The 19322-nt window shown below is 37.9% G+C and overlaps 1 protein-coding gene across 1 annotated transcript in view; it reads right to left on the minus strand.

Annotated features, from left to right (window-relative positions):
* Positions 1-19322, minus strand: part of HERC3 (HECT and RLD domain containing E3 ubiquitin protein ligase 3) — a 152160-nt gene that overhangs the window by 22266 nt on the left and 110572 nt on the right. Inside the window, exons 13-21 of the mRNA XM_007951696.2 lie at positions 18222-18385; positions 17978-18091; positions 14495-14518; positions 14312-14401; positions 13000-13170; positions 9293-9436; positions 8259-8425; positions 2768-2834; positions 2175-2257 (exon numbers count right to left, since the gene is read on the minus strand). Coding sequence (XP_007949887.1) covers positions 2175-2257; positions 2768-2834; positions 8259-8425; positions 9293-9436; positions 13000-13170; positions 14312-14401; positions 14495-14518; positions 17978-18091; positions 18222-18385 — 1024 coding nt within the window. The remainder of the gene's footprint in view (positions 1-2174; positions 2258-2767; positions 2835-8258; positions 8426-9292; positions 9437-12999; positions 13171-14311; positions 14402-14494; positions 14519-17977; positions 18092-18221; positions 18386-19322) is intronic.

Here is a 19322-nt window from a genome sequence, read left to right on the forward strand (position 1 = left end):
GCTATGAGTCGGAAACGACTCGACGGCACTTAACAACAACAACAACAGCCAAGATAACTTTATCACATGAAGTCGTTTTACTTAGATGTTCAGTGCTTCTGCAACATTTCACTGAACTCTGGCACTGTAGCTCATACTTTCCCTAAACCCAAGAACTTGCTGAAGAGTCTGGTTGGTGGACATGACAGAAAATTACTGAGTGCTGCATTAGACCACACTGCCATCATTTAAAATGTGAAAGGATGGAAGAGCAGGTCTGTTAATTATTCTATCTGTAATATTTTCCAAAATCTCTGTTTGTGTCCTTGATCCAATTAAAGCCCAAAGTGAATTAGTTTAATTTCCCAACATCCTGACAAGCAGCACCGAACTTCTCTATATCTGTAACTTTTTCTACACTTTAAACTTTGCTTTCAAGTAGAGACTGCTCATTCTCTCATCTTTCCCCCACATTCTAACCACCTACTACAACCTCATTCTTTAAGAATGTCTAACTCTAGCCTATATGCTAATGATTGCCAAATCTTCATGTCGAGAGTCTTTTATATACATAAATGTATATACCTCCTCTCAGAATGTACATTTTCCCTGTCCTACTTTTTTTTTTTTATTTCACCACTGCCTTCTCAAATTGTTGTCTCAAATTCACTAGTGACTGAGGTTTACATAAGTAATTAAACAAGCAAAATGCTCATATAAAGGCTTCTCTCCAGACACATGTAAATCTCCAACTCAAAACACAATTGGCTGGGTATCACACAGACAAATCAACTTACCCAAAATGGAATTCCTTTTCCTTCAAACCTCCTCTACAGACTGTTTCCTCTCAGTCAGCTGTCCATCAATATTTGGCTCTCTCATACCATCCATGTATAATCAGACACTAGCTCCTGCTGATTACATAATTAACACACAGACAAGTCTGTTCCCACTATCTCCATTGTGGCCCTTAGCACTCTTAATCCGAGCCTCGTAAAGGATCTTCCTGCGCGTAAGTCTATTTCCAAAATTATCAGCCATGTCCCCATCTAAGTTCCATTCAAGTTCTTGACAACTTCTATGCTATGAAACCCAACCTCCATCCATACCCCAACACCTACCCCACAGATACTCATCATTATCTGACAGTCTTGACTCATTATTCCCTGTGCCTAAAATGTTTTTCCTCCACTTGCATTCTTCAATGTCCAATAATAGTGTTCTAGTCAACTGACACAGTGGCTACAATGATGGACTCAGGTATAGCAGATTGTTAGGCTGGCACAGGACTGGGCCATGTTTTGTTCGGCTGTGCACAGGGTCTCTATGAGTTAGAGATGACTCGACAGCACCTAACAACAAGAAGTTTTTCCCCTGGTTCTGTGATGTTTGGCCTATAACTCGCTTATCCTCACCACCATCCACTGCAATCATTCATTTATACTGGTATTTCCCATCTAATCTTGAGCTTTTCGAGGACAGAGGCTATTCGTTGCCTATACCCAGCAACATGCCTAGCACACAGTAGGCGTTCAGTATTGGTAAACGAATTCATTAACATACAAATTACCAGCAATCTCATTGGTAATTTAATACAAAAGTAATCAAAGTTGGGATTTTTCTCTTTTCCAAAGACATAATAGAAATATCATGAATTGTTCTGAAAAATTAGATGTACCTGCATTTTCATGAAGCAGAGAATAATTTAATTTGAAACCTATATTATAAATTCTTCAGCAGTAAAATTATAGTAAATAGTAAGCATATTTATGACAATCATTTGTATTCTACACATACTTCATCATTTTTGTGTCAGGTACTCTTCTAGTTACTAGATTCAAAAATGTTTTCCTATAAATTATTACACTTTATTCTTCTAGCCACCTCATGAGATAGACAGGGCAGCTATAATTATTTCCATTTTACAGATGAGGAAACTGAGATCAAACAGTTTACATTATGTTCTGTATCAAAGCTAGTTCGGTATAGATCTAGGACTAAGACAGTCATCTCCTAAATCCCGGTGCAGTGCTTACTCTACTATAAAATTCGTTAAAATCTGAAAATTTTTGTTCTATCGCCTTTATTTTCTCTACAAGTGAGATTAAAATTCATTTCAATCTTGGTCTTAAAAGAAAAGCTGCAAAGAAGCAAGGAACTGGTGACATCTGCAACAGCCCAAAGTCTAGACTGACCTGTTATCCTTACACACCGTCACTTTTTCTCCCCCAGGTATCAGCTTCTTCTGTTCAATCACACCATAGCTTTCTCGACAGATCTATGAAGGGGAAAAAAGAAATATTTTAATCTTGTTTAGCATTTGTGCTTCAACAGAATGAGAGAAGATTTAGGAACAAGTGTAGTTTAATGACTGAATATTATCACAGAAAATTCTTGAGATTAGAGAGAGAACTGAGTCAGAACATACATGCACCAAAAAGACAGCTTTTGTTTTAAGACACAGAGTTGCCAATAAGTGCAATCAAGGAGAAAAGATTTTGATTTGTTTTCAATTTTGATTACTTTGGTATTAATATATGTCTATGTAACAGGGGTAAAGAGAATTGATGATGCAGTAATTTTCTTAAGTGTATAGCTTAATTATTTATTTATTCATTCAACATGTTTCTGAACTCCTATAACACTCAAGACACTATGATGAAAATAGTTTGATTCAGAGAAGTCCCTGAATTTGTTCTTTAATTTGGAGAAGAACTAATGCTAAGCATGATTTGTAAGCATAAAAAGAAGGCCACAATCATAATAAGTAAACTGTGGTAATCCTTACCGTGAAGTTGAGGCAGAAAGTCTCCTCAACATCTTCCCCGGGGTAATCTAAAAGCTCTTGAAGACTTCTAATCATAGAACCACCAAAAAAGAAAAAGAGGCAAATCAGACATTGCAATAATGTTCTTCTTCAGTTACATGTCCAGATTGTTTACAAGAAAAAAATCTATAAAAGAAGATTCTAGAATAAACATAAATCCAGGCTGACAAAAAACCAAGTACCTACACACCGAAAAGAATTACAGCAGTAGACTTATAAGAAACCCATTAATTGTTCCCTGTTCCTACTTACAAATCCTACTTGATTTATAAAAAAAATTGAAGATGGACTTATATGTGAATATCTGTGTTCTCTTAATCCTAGTATTGCTTGGAAATAGATATATGAAGAGGTGTTACTATAGACTAGCTTCATCCATATGCATTAGCTGAATAATTTTTCCATCATAAAAAAGCTACAAAGTCGCCTCATCCACTTAGAGATTTTAACGCCTAACTTTTTAACGCAAGGGGTTCTGTATGGGCTGTCACACTAAAGAGCAGTGGAAAATGTATTCTTAAAAGAGGAATGTGTTTAACCAATAACAATCATGGCCTAGCTCTCAAAACAATACATTACTGTTATTTATTTTTAACTTTTAATTGTGATTTGGGTGAAAATTTACAGAGCAAATTGTTTTTCCATTCAACAATTCATACGCAGTCTCTTTTGTGACACTGATTGCAATCCCACAATGTAACAGCACTCTGCCCACTTCCTCCATGTGGTTACCATTTTCCTTTGTCCTTCTTTCTGGTTCCTCCCTACATTCTGAGCTTTATCCCTCATCAAATTGGTCTGTGTATTGTTTGGCTGAAAGCTGAGCCATGGGGATGAGTTCAGCTCTAGCCCTGAAGGGTAACTAAGGGCCTTAGTTTTGTGGTTCCACCAGTTTCTATAAGATCAGCAAGCCTGGTCATCTTTTTTTTTTTTAATGATTGTTAGTTTTGTTCTACATTTTTCTCCCACTCTATCCAGGATCTTCTACTGTGATCCCTTCCAGAGCAAGTAGCATTGGCAATAGTAGCTGGGTACCATCTATCTAATAGTTCTGGTCTCAGGCTCATGGAGGCTGGGTGTTTGAGTAGTCCATTAGTCACGCAGACTCATTTTTCCCATTTTTTTTTTTTTTACTTTCTTCACTTTTCTTTGCTCCAAATGGGGAAAAACCAATAATTGCACCTCAGATGGCCACTAACAAACTTTACTCCAGCTGCTACTAACAAAAATAGGACGTAGATATGAAGAAATGCTCACGATCATTAGCCATTAGAGAGATGCAAGTCAAAACAATGAGATACCATCTTGCCCCACCACTAGTAGCAAAGTTCAACAAGAAAGAAAATAACAAATGCTGGCAAGGATGTGGAGAGACTGGAACTCTCATGTAGTACTGGTGGGACTGTCAAATGATACAATCACTGTGGAAAGCGGTATGGTGATTCCTCAAAAAGTTGGAATTAGCAATACCATTTGACCCAGCAATCCCATTACCAGGTATATATCCTAAAGAAGTGAGAGCTAGGACAAGAACAGATATATGCACACCTGTGTTCATCGCAGCACTATTTACAATAGCCAAAAGATGGAAACAACCTAGGTGCCTATCAACTGAAGAACAGATAATCAAACTATGGTACATACACACAATGGAATACTATGCAACCCTAAAGAGTAACACAGAATCTGCAAAACATTGCTATTCTAATTGCTATCTGCAAACAATTGTAGTAAATTGCCTGGTATGGCTTTTCTAGCCATAAGTCTTTGTAAACGCCATGGTAGAATGTGCTGTGAGCAACTGAGGAGCTCCTGATTGTAAAAGTTATCCATTGGGGTATTTCTGTTGGGCACAACACAAAGCAATGTTCTGGGAGGTTCCCACTCTCTCTCAGGTGCTTAGAATTCTCATGTTATGATTGGCTAGTTTGGCCACTCTGCTGGGCTCAAAAGGAGGCCTCTTGGAGGCAGAACTCTCTCTGACTACTGGGTGAGAAGGATGTACTGCTGAGAAGAAATGCGCTGCTGAAAGAGACATGTGCTGCTGGGAAGGAGACGCAAGAGACACACATTGCTGAGAGAGACACCAAGGGACATAAACTGTTGGGAGAGAGACTCTGAGAGACTGCTGGGTGAGAGATGGCGGGCGGAGAGAGACTGAGCATTTTTCCTGAACTTGGATTGTAATAAAGTGCTTCCCTAATAAACCCCATAATCTGTGAGTTCTGTGTGGCCACTGTAGCAAATTATCAAACACAGGAGAGAGGTGGTGGGTGCTTTAGGAAGAATGGTTGGTAAAAGGGCTGGAGGGAGGCAGCATGTCTGGCCTTGCAGGAATAGGCCTTGGGTTACTGATAGTGACTGTCTTCCTCTTGGGTTAGAGTAGGTTGGAAGATGTGGCCTCCTTGCCTTTTTAGCAATTGCATAACTTGGATGAACTTGCAGGATATGCTGAGTGAAATAAGTCAATCACAGAAAGACAAATATTGTATTAGTCCATCATTGCAAAAAGTCAAGGAAAGGTTTAGATATGGAAGGAAATTTTCTTTGTTGGTTACCAGGGGTGGGAAGGGAGGGGAGGGAACATAGGTAGAGGCAAGTACTGATTTGGGTGAAGAGAAGGACAATGTACCAAATGTGAGTGATCAACACAGTGGCACTGAGGAAGAAGAAGACACAGAGAGGTGCATGGAAGGTGCAGACAACAAAGATGAACCCTTTTGCACATACAGTACTGCATTGTCAGTGAAAGCAAACATGGATATATGGGTGGATAGATGGCTGGACAAGTTGAACGATTAGGTATGTCTATGCAGCAGGGAGTGTGCTCAAGACCATGTGTAGGGTTGGCAGACAATGTTTCTTCAAGTGTATTGGTATGTTCTGTAAGAATTCCCAGGTGTATAGTAGAGCTGACAAGGGGCAAGGTTGTAGTCACTTCTTAGCCACAGCCAGCTACCCAGAGGAAGTGAGTAGTTGGACTTGTGGGCTCGGCACCATAGTCACAGGGGACATCAAGAGCAAATGGCATAACATACTACACAAAACATTGTTCCATCTCCTACTTTGGCATGTAGCGACTAGGATCTTAAAAGCTTGCAAACAGCCATCTAGATGCAATGATGAGTCTCTCCTTGTCTAGAGCAAAGAAGAATGAAGAAAACCAAAGATCCATGGAAACAATCAGTCCAAGTGACTGGTACACCACGCGATCCTCAGCCCATATGACCACGAGACCAGAAGAACTAGATGGTGCCTGGCTTCCGAGTCAACCACTCAGAGGAGGATCTATGTAGGAAATCCTTGATAGAGTTGGAGAACAATGTGGAACAAAACTCAAAATCATTAAAAAAAAAAAAAAAGGGACCAGGTTTGTTGGTCTGATAGAGCCTGATGCAAGCCCTGAGACTATGGCCACTAGCTGCCCTTCAGGTCTGGAAATGAACCCACTCCTATGGCTTCCAGGCAAACAAAAGACAGGCATATGAGCTAAACATTTACATTAGGCAAATACACTCCTTGGAGAGAACAATCATGGGAGAAAGAAGGGCTGTCTATACATGGGGAGACAGCTCAGGGCACAGGAGTGTATGGAGGGATGGACACAGGGAAGAGGTAACTATTGGGAGGAAGTAGGAGGAGAGTTGCTGCACTGTGGGAAATTGTAGTCAATGTGATGAAACAAAGTGTATGTCAACTGCTGTATGGAAAGTGAATTTGCTCTGTAAATTTTCACCCAAATCACAATAGAAAAGAGTAAAAAAAAAACAATTTACAGATTTACAGCCCTGGAAACCCTATGGGGCACTTCTACTCTGTCCTATGTTGTTGTTGTTGTTGTTATGTGCCGTCGAGTCAGCCCTGACTCATAGCGACCCCTCCTTGGGTTTCCGAGGCAGTATCACTACGGAAGTAGGATTGCCCATATAAATAGGAACTGACTCAATGGCAGTCAGTTGTTTTTTTTTTTTTTTTTAGTATCAGTTAACCAGCCAAAATCACTACTTAAAAAAATATATAACTCTTGGCCAGGCTGGCAAAGAAGTATCACAGACTCCTGTTGTTCTCTCTCTCTCTTTCAGTTGTAAGAAGTTATTCCTGTCTATTCTGCCATTTTTTTTATGTTCCCTCTACATTCTCTCTTCCCTCTGTGCTCCCTCTCTCCCACCCTTTTGTGGTTCTCGGCACTGGTATCCCATACTGGAGGTGTGATAGTGTAATTCCTTGTGGATACATGCAAGACTAGCCCTCTTCTACTCCATTTTAATACTGATATCTTTTTTTCCATAAAAATGGAGTGTTCTTTCTTGTGGAAGCCAAAATGGTTATACTGTGTACAGAAAGCCAAGGATATGGTATCTTTTTATATACTTGATCTTATTTTACCCAAAATCAATACACAGAAACTTAAGAATAAAGAGGTTTTGAGAGCCAACAAGAGAATAACATACAAACATGGCTCCACTGCTTTGGAAAATAGTCTGGCAGTTCTTCAAAAAAGCCCAACAAGGTTACCATAGACTTAGCAATTCTACTCCTATATATCCCCAAAGGAATTAAGTAACAGGTGGAGGGATTCTTTTCAGAATGATGAAAATATTCTAAAATTGACTGCAGTGATGGTTGCACCACTCTGTGAATACATTAAAAGTCACTGAATTGCTTTAGATTGGTAATTGGTATGGTATGTAAATTATATCTCAAAAAAGCTGTTAAAAACCTAACATGGTTTGTTTTTCAATACTCTTTCTGCCTGTATTTTGGACCATGTAAAGTCCTAAAGTCCTTATTTTTTGCTCAGGATAAGTAAAGTGGGGGTTATTATGTATTCCTGGGTAGCTATGATCTCTCTATTTCAACCATTTCTACATGTAAATTCAGTGACACTGGTTTCATTCTTCAAGTATATGCCGCCATTCCCCCCATTCTTCTCAACATTAAACTTACTGCCTCTTAAGCTTCCCATCCAACCTCAATTTGACCTCACATAGATAATTATTTAAAAGTGTGTAATGCTCAAAGCAGACATATTTTACTAATTAAAACATTCAGGGAACAGCCTTGGTTTAAGGTTTAAAGTTCAAAGAATATCTCAGGTCAATACTTTTGGGGGCTCACCCAGCCTAAAGAAGTCCACAAAGTCTGAATTCCACTGAGAATATGAAATTCTGTTTTGTGTTTTATCTCCTTTTGATCAAGATTTTTCTATAAAAGCTTTGAGCAATGATCTTTTTTTTTAACTTTTTTTTCCTTCTGCCCTTATGGTAACATATGCAATGCTTCAGGCAAGCAACTATGTAACTTTATCTTACACAAATTATATACAACAGAGTCTAACCATACCGGTTCAATATATTCAAACTTGTACACATGATACTTCCAGCTTTAATCCCGGTGCTGAGGCAGCCAGAATAGCTTCCCACACCAATCTGCCTATCTTTTGGCTTTATACCTTCCTTCAGTGGGTGACAGCTCCTTTAAGTCTTCCAAACAAGGCTTTACATTCAGTAATTTCTTGTAGAGAGCCAATGGGAAGTGGAGATCAACCACAGTGGAGTTGTAGATAGCTAGTCCACAGATTATGCCAATCAGGTGAAACCAGTTGTGCTCTACAAAACACTTTTTAGAATGCATGCAAATGTGTTAAAAAGAAATACTGTGTTTGGTGCCTTCAAAATACAATTTACCTCAACATATTTTCAATACGAAAGAACGATTATCTGCTTAATATTTAGTTACCACCTGAAGCAGAGAAACACCCCTGCCAAAAGTTCAATGACCCTCAAAAGATGCAATGTAGAGAACATTTAGCATTTATAGCTCATCTCAGGATACAGAGAACAGTTTATAATTGTCTAGAACAGTGGTGTCCAATAAAACATGGACAATGTTCTTGTCTAGGCTGTCCCAGCTTCACATGTCTAATGAGCATTTGAAATATGGCTAGTATGAACAAAGAAATAAATTTTAATGTTTAATCTTAATTAATTTGAATTTAAATAGCCACATATGGCTAGTTGCTACCTACTGGAATAATACAGACCTATGGAGAACATTCTGATAGAAAAAGAACTACATTATAATCTGTTTGAAATTAGAACACTTTTAAAGCCTTAGCTTTACTACTGAATTTTAAAAAATAAATTATGTACATATGTGTGTACAATATCATTACTATAAAAATAAGACATATTTAACTACTATCCTTCCATGTGTCATAAAATCAATTTCTTTACCACACTGTTCTTTTCACCTTTTCAAAGATAACATGACCTGGATCTTACTACTAGAAATGGATGTGGAGCTGACAGCAGATAATATGCACTATAGGTCTCAGCAAGAAGTAAAAATCGCAGACTGGGTACAGTATTTAGACATTTTAAAGTATTATCTTTGTTATTCTTCCCTCTGTGAAGTCTGAAGTCAGGATTGTTCTGACAACAAAAATAAAGATTATTTTCTTTAATTGTGACATCACTAACTTACCGTATCTGAAAACCACAAGAGATTAGAATCCTGATAATAGGTAAACATTCCATAGATGGGATTCAAAAGCTCTTTTAATAGTAAAAGAAAGAACTCTTTTGTAACACCACCAGCATCCACTGCCTCTTCCCCATCAAAGATTACCTTTAAAACATGAAAACAGAATTAATGCTTTGGGGAAATCTATATTAAGTTTTTAATATTTAAATATTTAATGGGGAAAATGCTGAAGTTGTCAAGGATTTCATTTTACTTGGATCCACAATCAACACCCATGAAAGCAGCAGTCAAGAAGCCAAATGACATAATGCATTGAGCTTGAAGTTTTAAAATGATATCACTTTGAGAAGTAAAATGCATCTGACTTAAGCCATGGTATTTTCAATTATTTCATATGCATGAGAAAGCTGGACAGTGAATAAGGAAGACCAAAGAAGAATCAATGCATTTGAATTATGGTGTTAGTGAAGAATATTGAATTACTATGGGAGCTCTGGTATCGTAGTACCTAAGGCACTTGACTGCTAACCAGAAGGCTGGCAGTTCAAACCCACCAGCCACTCCTCGGAAGGAAGATGGGGCAATCTACTTCCATAGTGATACTGCCTCGGAAACCCAAGGAGGGGCGCTATGAGTCGGGTCCGACTCTATGGCACATAACAACAACAACAACAACATGGATTTCTAGAAGTACAAACAAATCTGTCCTGGGAAAAGTACAGCCAGAATGCTCCTTAAAAGTAAGGACAGAAGACTTTGTCTCACTTATTTTGGACATGTTATCAGGAAGGACCAATCCCTGGAGAACATTATGCTTAGTAAAGTAGAAGGTCAGTAAAAAAGAGGAAGACCCTCAATGAGATGGAATGATGCACTGACTGCAACAATGGGCTCAAACACAGCAAAAACTGTGAAGATGGAAGAGGCAGTGCTTTGTTCTGTTGTACACGTAACGATCACTGCGAGTGGGAGCAGACTTGACAGCACCTAACAACCACACCAATGGTAAATCTTATCTTTTTTTTTTTTGTTAGTAAATTTTTCCAAAGTCAAGACAAGGGGAGAAAGACGTTATAGAGAATATATAGAAGCAACAAAAATTGTAAGGTGTATCTGTTGCATAGTGGCTAAGACATTTGCCTGCTAACCAGACGGGTGGCGGTTCAAACCCACCAGCCACTCCTCGGAAGGAAGGTTGGGCAATCCTGCTTCCATAGTGATACTGCCTCGGAAACCCAAGGAGGGGTCGCTATGAGTCAGGTTTGACTCAACGGCACATAACAACAACAACATCTGTTTTATCTTGCTGGTAGTATCAATTTTTAATAAAGCACTTATAAACACAAAATTTTTACCAGATGATTCAAGAGATACAAAGATGGTAAGAGTGTACCATCTATTTGGAGCAGTAAGACAAGCATAAGACAAGCGTTGTTGTTATATGCCGTTGAGTCGGACCTGACTCATAGCGACTCCTCCTTGGGTTTCTGAGGCAGTATCATTATGGAAGTAGATTGCCCCATCTTCCTTCTGAGGAGTGGCTGGTGGGTTTGAACCGCCAGCCTTCTGGTTAGCAGTCAAGTGCCTTAGGCAGTATGCTACCAGAGCCCCCAAGACAAGCATTAGAGAATACATTTTATTTTCAAAGAACAAATAGATACTTAGAGGTAAATGTTTTAGCACACAGAGAAAAGCAACGATTAATGAAGAAAGAAAAACTTATGCGAAGAAATTAGTTTCAATGGGGTTCTTGAAGTAACTGGTGCACTGGATTACCAACCTCCTGGTTAGCAGTCAAATGCCTTAGGCACTGCATTACCAGAGCTCCTAATGGAAGGAAGGAAGACATTATAAGCAGCCACAGAAATGGGCTCCATGAGGGGCTGTAATCAGGTGTCTTGGACCTGTAATGGTCATGGAAGTTAATGAAGACAACAAGCCAATAAATAGTGTTTGCTGAAAGCATATTTTGTGCCAGCATGTAAAGTCTGTTCTAATCCTCAGAAAAGTCTTATATATGGGGATTATCATCAGTGCTTTCATTTTACAGCTAAGGACTCAGGCAGAGAGCTGAAAGAAGCATTCAGGAAAGCTTATCCTTATGATTATGTTCAAGGTTGACTAGAAAAGGGTGAGAGTCAATATAGGCACAGAACTAGGACTCTGATCACCACTAGACAGCTGCCAGAAGACTTAACTCAGACATGCTACTAAGCAAGAACTCTCTCATCTTAATTAATGATTAAGAATAGTTGTTGTTTTTGTTATGTGCCGTTGAGTTGGACCCGACTCATAGCGACCCCTCCCTGGGTTTCTGAGGCAGTATCACTACGGAAGTAGATTGCTCAACCTTCCTTCTGAGGAGTGGCTGGTGGGTTTGAACCACAAGCCTTCTGGTTAGCAGTCAAATGCCTTAGCCACTACTCTGATTAGAGGGCAAAGAAAAACATAGTATTAAAAATATAACCCAGAAATTCTAGGGAGAACTCTCAGGTAGATTGATGGTGGATTGATGCTACTGGTCGGAAACTTTGGCAAGGTTGACAATATCATGGAGAAAATTAGTTTAGCTTCTTGTCTACTAGGCTTCTATAAGTGGAGCTTGTAACAGGATTAGAAATAGAGATATGGAAGTTGTCTGAAGGAAAATATGAACAACCTCAAACAACTGCAAATAATTCCTTAATTATTTATTGAACATCTACTGTGTCCCAAGCATTGTGCTAAACTCTGGGAATAATCAGTAATATAAATATACATACATGGTCTTGGGAGAAACAGTTTCTTAATTTATTAATATCTGGGTGCTAAGCATTCCTAAGGAGCACAGGTGGCACAGTGGTTAAGCTCTTGGCTGCTAACCAAAAGGTCAGCAGTTCAAACTCATCAGCCCCTCCATGGGAGAAAGATGTGGCAGTCTGCTTCCATAAACATTTCCTACCCTCTGCCATTGAATCGATTCTGACTCATAACGACCCTATAGGACAGAGTAGCCTCATAGGGTTTCCAAGGCTATAAATCTTTACAGAAGAGGGTATAAAGTCTGAATTGGAATCAACTCCACAACAATGCATTTAGACTTTTTTGTTTAAGCATGCCTATCATAATAGGCCCAAAGCTTTCCAGACTATCTTACTACCTTTCTGTTCTCCTATTTTATCTTCTTTCTCTTAAATCTCTGACAACCAAAATTTTCCTAGATGGTGGCTTGATTATTTTTGCATAAAGCTTTTGTTTTTGCTGTTCTTTACTTGATTTTGGTACGAATGGGACAGTTACAACACCAATAGCAAAAGCAGACAGAGAAAACCCTCTGATCTTTCAAAGACTCCTTTGGCATTTTTCTCTGATGTTATGTTGAGATGTTCTTTTGGTGACTTGACAGAAAGATATTATTAAATATTTGTAAACTGGATGAAAACAGCCCTGGTGGCCCAAGGGTTAAGCGCTCAGCTGCTAACCAAAAGGTTGGCAATATGAACCCACCAGATGCTCTGCAGATCTGCTGTCATAAAGATTATAGCCCAAGTAATGCTATGGGTCACTATTAAGTCAGAATCAACTCAACAGCACACAACAACAACAAAATGAATAAAAGTGTAATAATGAATGGCTCCCCTCTGCAGTTATAACAAGATCTTTGCTGCTTCATCAACACTATTTAAAGAACCTATGAAGATTTAGAGGAATATACTGAAGGAGATTACTTTGAGAGGCTTTTTCAAATCAATATCAGAATGAATGCTGAGCTCTCTTAGGGCATCTCCAACGAGGTTGTTTCTGCGAACGTGAAGGACCAGGAAGGGGCTTCTGGCCAGCAAAGGCTCCAGGGTGAGAAGCATGAAGACATTCTGCAGGTTGGCTCCATTAACTGCTACCTGGAATGGCATACCCAAGACAACAATTACTCGACGCACATCCAAAGGGCAGCCAGCTGTGCCTCTGGATCGCAGAGAACTGACAGCACCTCTATTGTATCCTTTTACCCTTCTAATTTTCAGAGTAGATTGTAAGTTACTTATGTACAGAGCACACAAATCTTTCAAATCTGAACTCAAACAGATTGACTGAAACAATTTATGAACCATATGAGCCATAACCAGTTGCAGGAAAGTGATTAAGACTAAAATGAAGACTGCAATTGAAGAAACATGACTTACAAAATGACAGTAAAAGAAACCTAATAACCACTAATTAAATAGTTGTTATTCTCTGAAAAATGTCAATCTTCTCTAGAAAACCTTTGTCATATCATGAACATATCACTATGAAAATAGATATGTATAGATAGATGGATAGAGAGAAAGCTGGAGAGAGACAGAGAGACAGATGAAGAAAGAAAGGAATGACACTATATATCTACCAAGGGTAGATAATTCACAAATGCCTTTTGTAGGCTTGTCAAAATCAATTCTATTTTATAATAAAAATGTACATTTAAAATACACTATTAATAGATCTCTATAACTTTCTTTATCCAATAAAGTATTACAAGCTCCACTGAATTATCTCTGTCTACATCAGGGATTGTCAATCACAGCTGGCTTTGCAGTTAAACCTAACCGGCTGCCTATTTCTGTACAGCTTGAGCTAACAACCATTTTCAATTTTTAAATAATTGAAAAAAATCAAAAGAAGAATATTTTGTGGCATGTGAATTTTACACTCAAATTTCAGTGTACGTATAAAGTTTATAAAAGCATACCCACACTCATTCATTGACATATTGTCTATGGAGGCTTTTATGTTATGACAGAGTTAATTACTTGCAACAGAGACCACAAAGCTTAAAATACCTACTATCTAGGCCTCTACAGAAAAAAAATTCACCAGGCCCTGATTTACATAAACGCACAGTCACACATGTGTTATATTCAGCATAAAATTGCTGGGAAAAAAATTAGAATGGTTCTCAGAGTTATTTGATCCAAATATACTCTCTCCTACCAGGAAAAATTATAACTGAATGTCTAAGATGAGAAAAACACAGAAAAGGAAATAATTGTTAATATATGATACCTGCATCTGTAGTTCAGCATCAGTCTGCAACATTTTGGTCTTGGCTTGGGCATCAAAGACAAAAGGGTAGGAACAAAGTGTTACAGTATCCTAGAATAAAATACATCATTGGCAAAATTATAGTATTCCACTGAGCATACTTCTGGAAAAAAAGATATAAAAATTTTAAAAAGAATCATTTACCTGTATTATAGATGGTCTAGCCTTCTGTGTGAAGAAAAATTTAAAAAAATCATTACTTGAATTTCAAAACCCGAGCTTCTTGCCTCCCACAAATGTGAAATCAAATAATAAACAAATAGCCTTGTCTATTTGGCCATGGAACACCACCATTTGAATGGCTAAATGGATTGCTGAGTGAACAGACCAGATGTTTTAATGGACAAAAACTAAGTAAAAGGACAATAACAATTGTAAGACAGGTTTAAAGGACCTTTAATGGTTATTTCACCAACTCTCTATAATTCACAGCATCGCTCAAATTTTCCTTTATAACAAACATAATGCCAAACAGGAGTCTTTACAACCTTGACTTCAGAGGTTAATTTTATTGGGTAACATACCAACCCACTAAACCTACAGCTACCAAGTCAATTCCGAATCAAAACAACCCTATAGTGCAGAGTAGAACTTCCCCATAGGGATTTCAATGCTGTAATCTTTCCTGAAAGGAGCTCTGGTGGTGTGGTGGCTAAGGCATTCTGCTGCTAACCAAAAGGTCGGCAGAGTTTGAACCCACCAGCCGGGCAGCAGGAAAAAGACAAGGCAGTCTGATTCCATAAAGATTTACAACCTTGGAAACCCTATGGGTTGTTATGAGTCAGAATTGACTCAATGGCAGTGGGTTTAATCTTTCCTGAAGCAGCATGGATAATACAAATTACATTTATTATTAGTATGTTATGTCTTCCTCCACACATACAGAGCTTGTTAATCTTAGAAGAAGGCAAATATTTATGAAGCATTTCAAGTGTTTTTAAAAATTACTTAATGGAGTAAGCTATCCCTGACTCAGAGTTCTAAGACCAATATTAGGCCTACAGAAGGTACATGAACGAATCTTTGAATAATTTATAAAAAATATATTGTTTTAAGATATAACTGAACTTTTGCATTCTAATCATTTTTAAGTATACAATTCAGTACATTAATTACATTCATCATGTTGTACAAGCACCACCATTATTCATTTCCAAAAATTTTTCAGCACCCTAAACAGAAACTAAGTATCCTTTCAGCAATAATTCTCCATTTTCCCTTCCCCTGGTCTCTGGTAACTATTAATAAATTTTTGATTCTATATGTTTGCCTATTCTAGATATTTCAAATAAGTGGAATCATACACTATTCCAACTCCTAACACCCCACAGGACAGAGCAGAACTGCTCCCTAGGAGTTTCAAGGCTGAAATCACATGATCTGACAGCCAGGTCTTTCCTCTGGTAAAGCTGCTGGTGCATTTAAAACTGCTAACCTTTCGGTTAACAGCCATGTGCTTAACCACTGCACCACCAGGGCTCCTACACTGTTCACTAAAACACCAAACCCACTGCCATCAAGTGGATTGGACTCACAGCGACCCCTCCCCTTGGGTTTCTGAGGCGGTATCTCCATGGAAGTACTACCCCATTTAAACGTGGTTAAAATAAACATAAATTTACATATGAAATCACTTAGCATTTTAAGGTAAAATTCAGGATATCAAGAAATTTAAACTTCAATTTCTAATAGCATTGTATCTTACACAATAGAAAAAATCTAGAGATCACAAAAGGTCATACATTAATTTCACCTAATTTTCTATCTTTCAATAATTGCTTCCTTAATTATTGAATTACTTTAGAAAAGATGAACCTTTATATTAACTTAAGTTTTCAAAGAAACTATAGCCAAATTGTAAAATTTGCTCACTTAAGCACTTGAATTCAGAGACTACAGTCAGACAATCTAGATTTTAACACCAGCAAGTTCTTTTTCAAGGTCAAAAGGAATAAGGGCTTATTAGAATTACAAGTCAAAGTAAGAGTAAACTAGAAGTCAGAAGAATTTGCTTCGAAAATAGCTTGCTGAATTAGTGAAAAAACCGTTTAACTTCTCTGGGCTTCCATTTCCTAATCCAGAAACAAAGCAGTTGGCCTAAAGAATTCATATGGCTTATTTAAACTCTAATATTTTATTATGCAATGAAGAATCACAAATTGATAAAAAGAAAGAAAAGCTTCACTTATTAAAATTTCTAAATCAGTAGGTAAAAATAGAGTTCATGGCTAGATGTTAAGCTTTCCATTATCAACCTATTTGAAAGACTCAGACTCATTTTTATGAAAAAGCATTTTGTTTGTTCAAGTTATTCATCAAGTCTTATTTAAAAATGCAATACTGTGTCTCATATTGGTCATCTCTTATTTGACAGAGAAAACAATTTGCTTATTTAGTTTAAGAAATCTATTTAAATCCCTTGCTTATTGAAACCAGTACTGACCTCCAAAAACCCAACAGGAACATTGCTAAAATGTTGGTCATGAATCTGTTAAACAGGTAAGGGCTATAGCACATGGCTTCACCAAACGCAGCAGTCAAATTATAATTCTGTTCTCTGACAACTCAAATTCACACACACTCCACATATGGGGAATCCCAAAGAGCCTTGCAATCTTAAGCCAGCCTGCAATCAAACTGAGCAGTTTCTGCCAAGCCAAGGGTGTCAGGGGCCTCAGGAACCCATGGTCCCCTTGTGGATAGCATGTTCAACTTATGGTAAAAGCTAGGCCTGGGATGCTTAACATTTTCATAGGCATGTAATCCTGAATCAGATGTGGCCTACTGGGTCTAGACAGCTGACATACTCCACTGCCATCAAATCGATCCAACTCATAGAAACCCACACAAGGCTGTAAATCTTTTACTGAAGCAAACTGCTTCAACTTTCTCCTCCCAAGTGGGTGGTGGGTTCAAACTGCTGACCTTGTGGTTAGCAGCTGAATGCTTCAACCACTGCACCACCAAGAGCTTCTTGACTGCTGACATAAACCAGAAACTCACTGCCATCAAGTCAATTCCGACTCATAGTGACCCTCATTGGGTTTCCAAGGCTGTAAATCTTCACAGAAACAGACCACTCCATCTTTCTTCCATGGAGCAGCTCCTGGGTTTGAATCACTGACCTTTTAATTAGCAGCCAAATGCCTTAACTACTACACCACCAGAGCTCCTTGAAATAGATGACTGAAATAGGCTGGGTCATAGAAGACAAAGATTAGCAAATGACCCTTTCCTCAAGGTCATGGATAAATCAAGCTGCATTGGGGATTGTGGCAAACATAAGCTTCATCTAAAGAGCTGCTACTGAACACCAGCCAACTGATACCATCTAGGAAGACAACAGAAAAACTTCAAATACATTTTTTAATGTATAATGTCTTGAGTTTTAAATGTGGGCAATTAATTAAAATGTTTAACATTTTGGTTATGAACCCTATGGCCATTTATTTACTCAAAATGCTTCAAAGTTCCAGGAATGCAAAAGTTACCTGAATGAAATATAAGTATGACATTAACACCAAAGTAAAAGACATGTTATGTAGGATTCAAATGGGCCTTTCTTGTCCTAATTTGTACTCTGGGAAAAGACTAAAGCTTTAAGATATGCTTTAAATGAATACTTACCATCCCTGCTTGATGCAAGAACCACATGAGGTAGTCTTCCTGAATGTCCACAAGACTGGAAATCTCAGGAATGTAAAATGTATCATATTCCACATGGTTCACTTTAAGATTTACCTGATGAAGAACAAAATAAGGACAACTAAAACCCAGAAACTGGAAAATGGCTTCCCTTAGAACATCTGAGTAGTATATTTCCCCTTATCATCTTCTCCCCTTCTCTCCACTGGCTCCTCCCTGTGCTTACCTTATATAATTTCTCCAAGAGCTTAAGAGCTGCTGTAATATAATTGTTAAACAGCACAGGAATTAAGAATGTCTTTCTTCCTCTCAGTAGATAAACGACTGCACCTTTATAGAGGTTTACCAGCTTCATGAAATACTTTGGGCATACTTGAGACCACCAGTTATCTTTAGAGAGAAAGAAAAGACATATTTCAACATGTCATCTTTTATCAAATGTTTGTCTTCTCACTATTATCTAATAACTGCTCCGGTTACAAGATAAACATTAGTCTAAAACACAGTTTCCCAGAAGTAACTTTAAAAAGATCCATTTTGTTTCACTGGAGAGAGGATTTCTGGAAAGAGCATTTCTGGAGAGAGCAGCAGCTGCATAAGAATCCCTGGAATTTGTTTTGTAAAGCTTGAACTCATTTTTTTCCTCAAAGACTCATTCAGAATGCTAACCTAAAAGTTCAACGCCAAGGTTACATGTGGACAAGATGCTAAGGCACCCATCTTGGGCAGCAGTGATGTCCACAGTATTACTCCAAAAAGCATTCATATACCCCAATCCTTTGGGCCCTATTCTCAGCCACACTTAAATCCTGCCCCAAGGAAGCAAGACATGCCCTAGAAACAGCATCAATATGGCAGCTATTCCTTCACTCCATGTGGCATAATCAGTTGAAAAACTACTTAAAAACTACAAAAACACAAAAAGACAAAGATTAGCAAATGACCCTTTCTTAAAAACTACTTAAAAACTTAAAAACCACTTAAAAACTACTTAAAAACTATAAAAACTACTTGTTGTCTACAAAAAAATGCTCTCTCAAAACTAGACAAAAAGATTATACCATAGCTTCTACTTTGTTAGAAATAAATCCAGCCATACTGAAATATTTAAAGAGTGAAACAACATGATGTCTAAGATGTCCTTTAAAGTATTCCAGCAAAAATAAAAAGGTGGTGGTGGTGGGAGGAACAGATAAAACACAAAGGGCAAGATATTGAGAATCACTGCACCTGGGTGAGGGATACACATAGTGTTATCTCAACTTTGGAATATTCTTTTAAAGTTCTATAATAAGTTAAAAACAAATTAAATGTAAACCTAAACAAT

The sequence above is a fragment of the Orycteropus afer genome, unplaced genomic scaffold, assembly GCF_000298275.1.
Source record: "Orycteropus afer afer isolate SDZICR_OR568_19922 unplaced genomic scaffold, OryAfe1.0 scaffold00309, whole genome shotgun sequence".
NCBI classification, from domain to species: Eukaryota; Metazoa; Chordata; class Mammalia; order Tubulidentata; family Orycteropodidae; genus Orycteropus; species Orycteropus afer.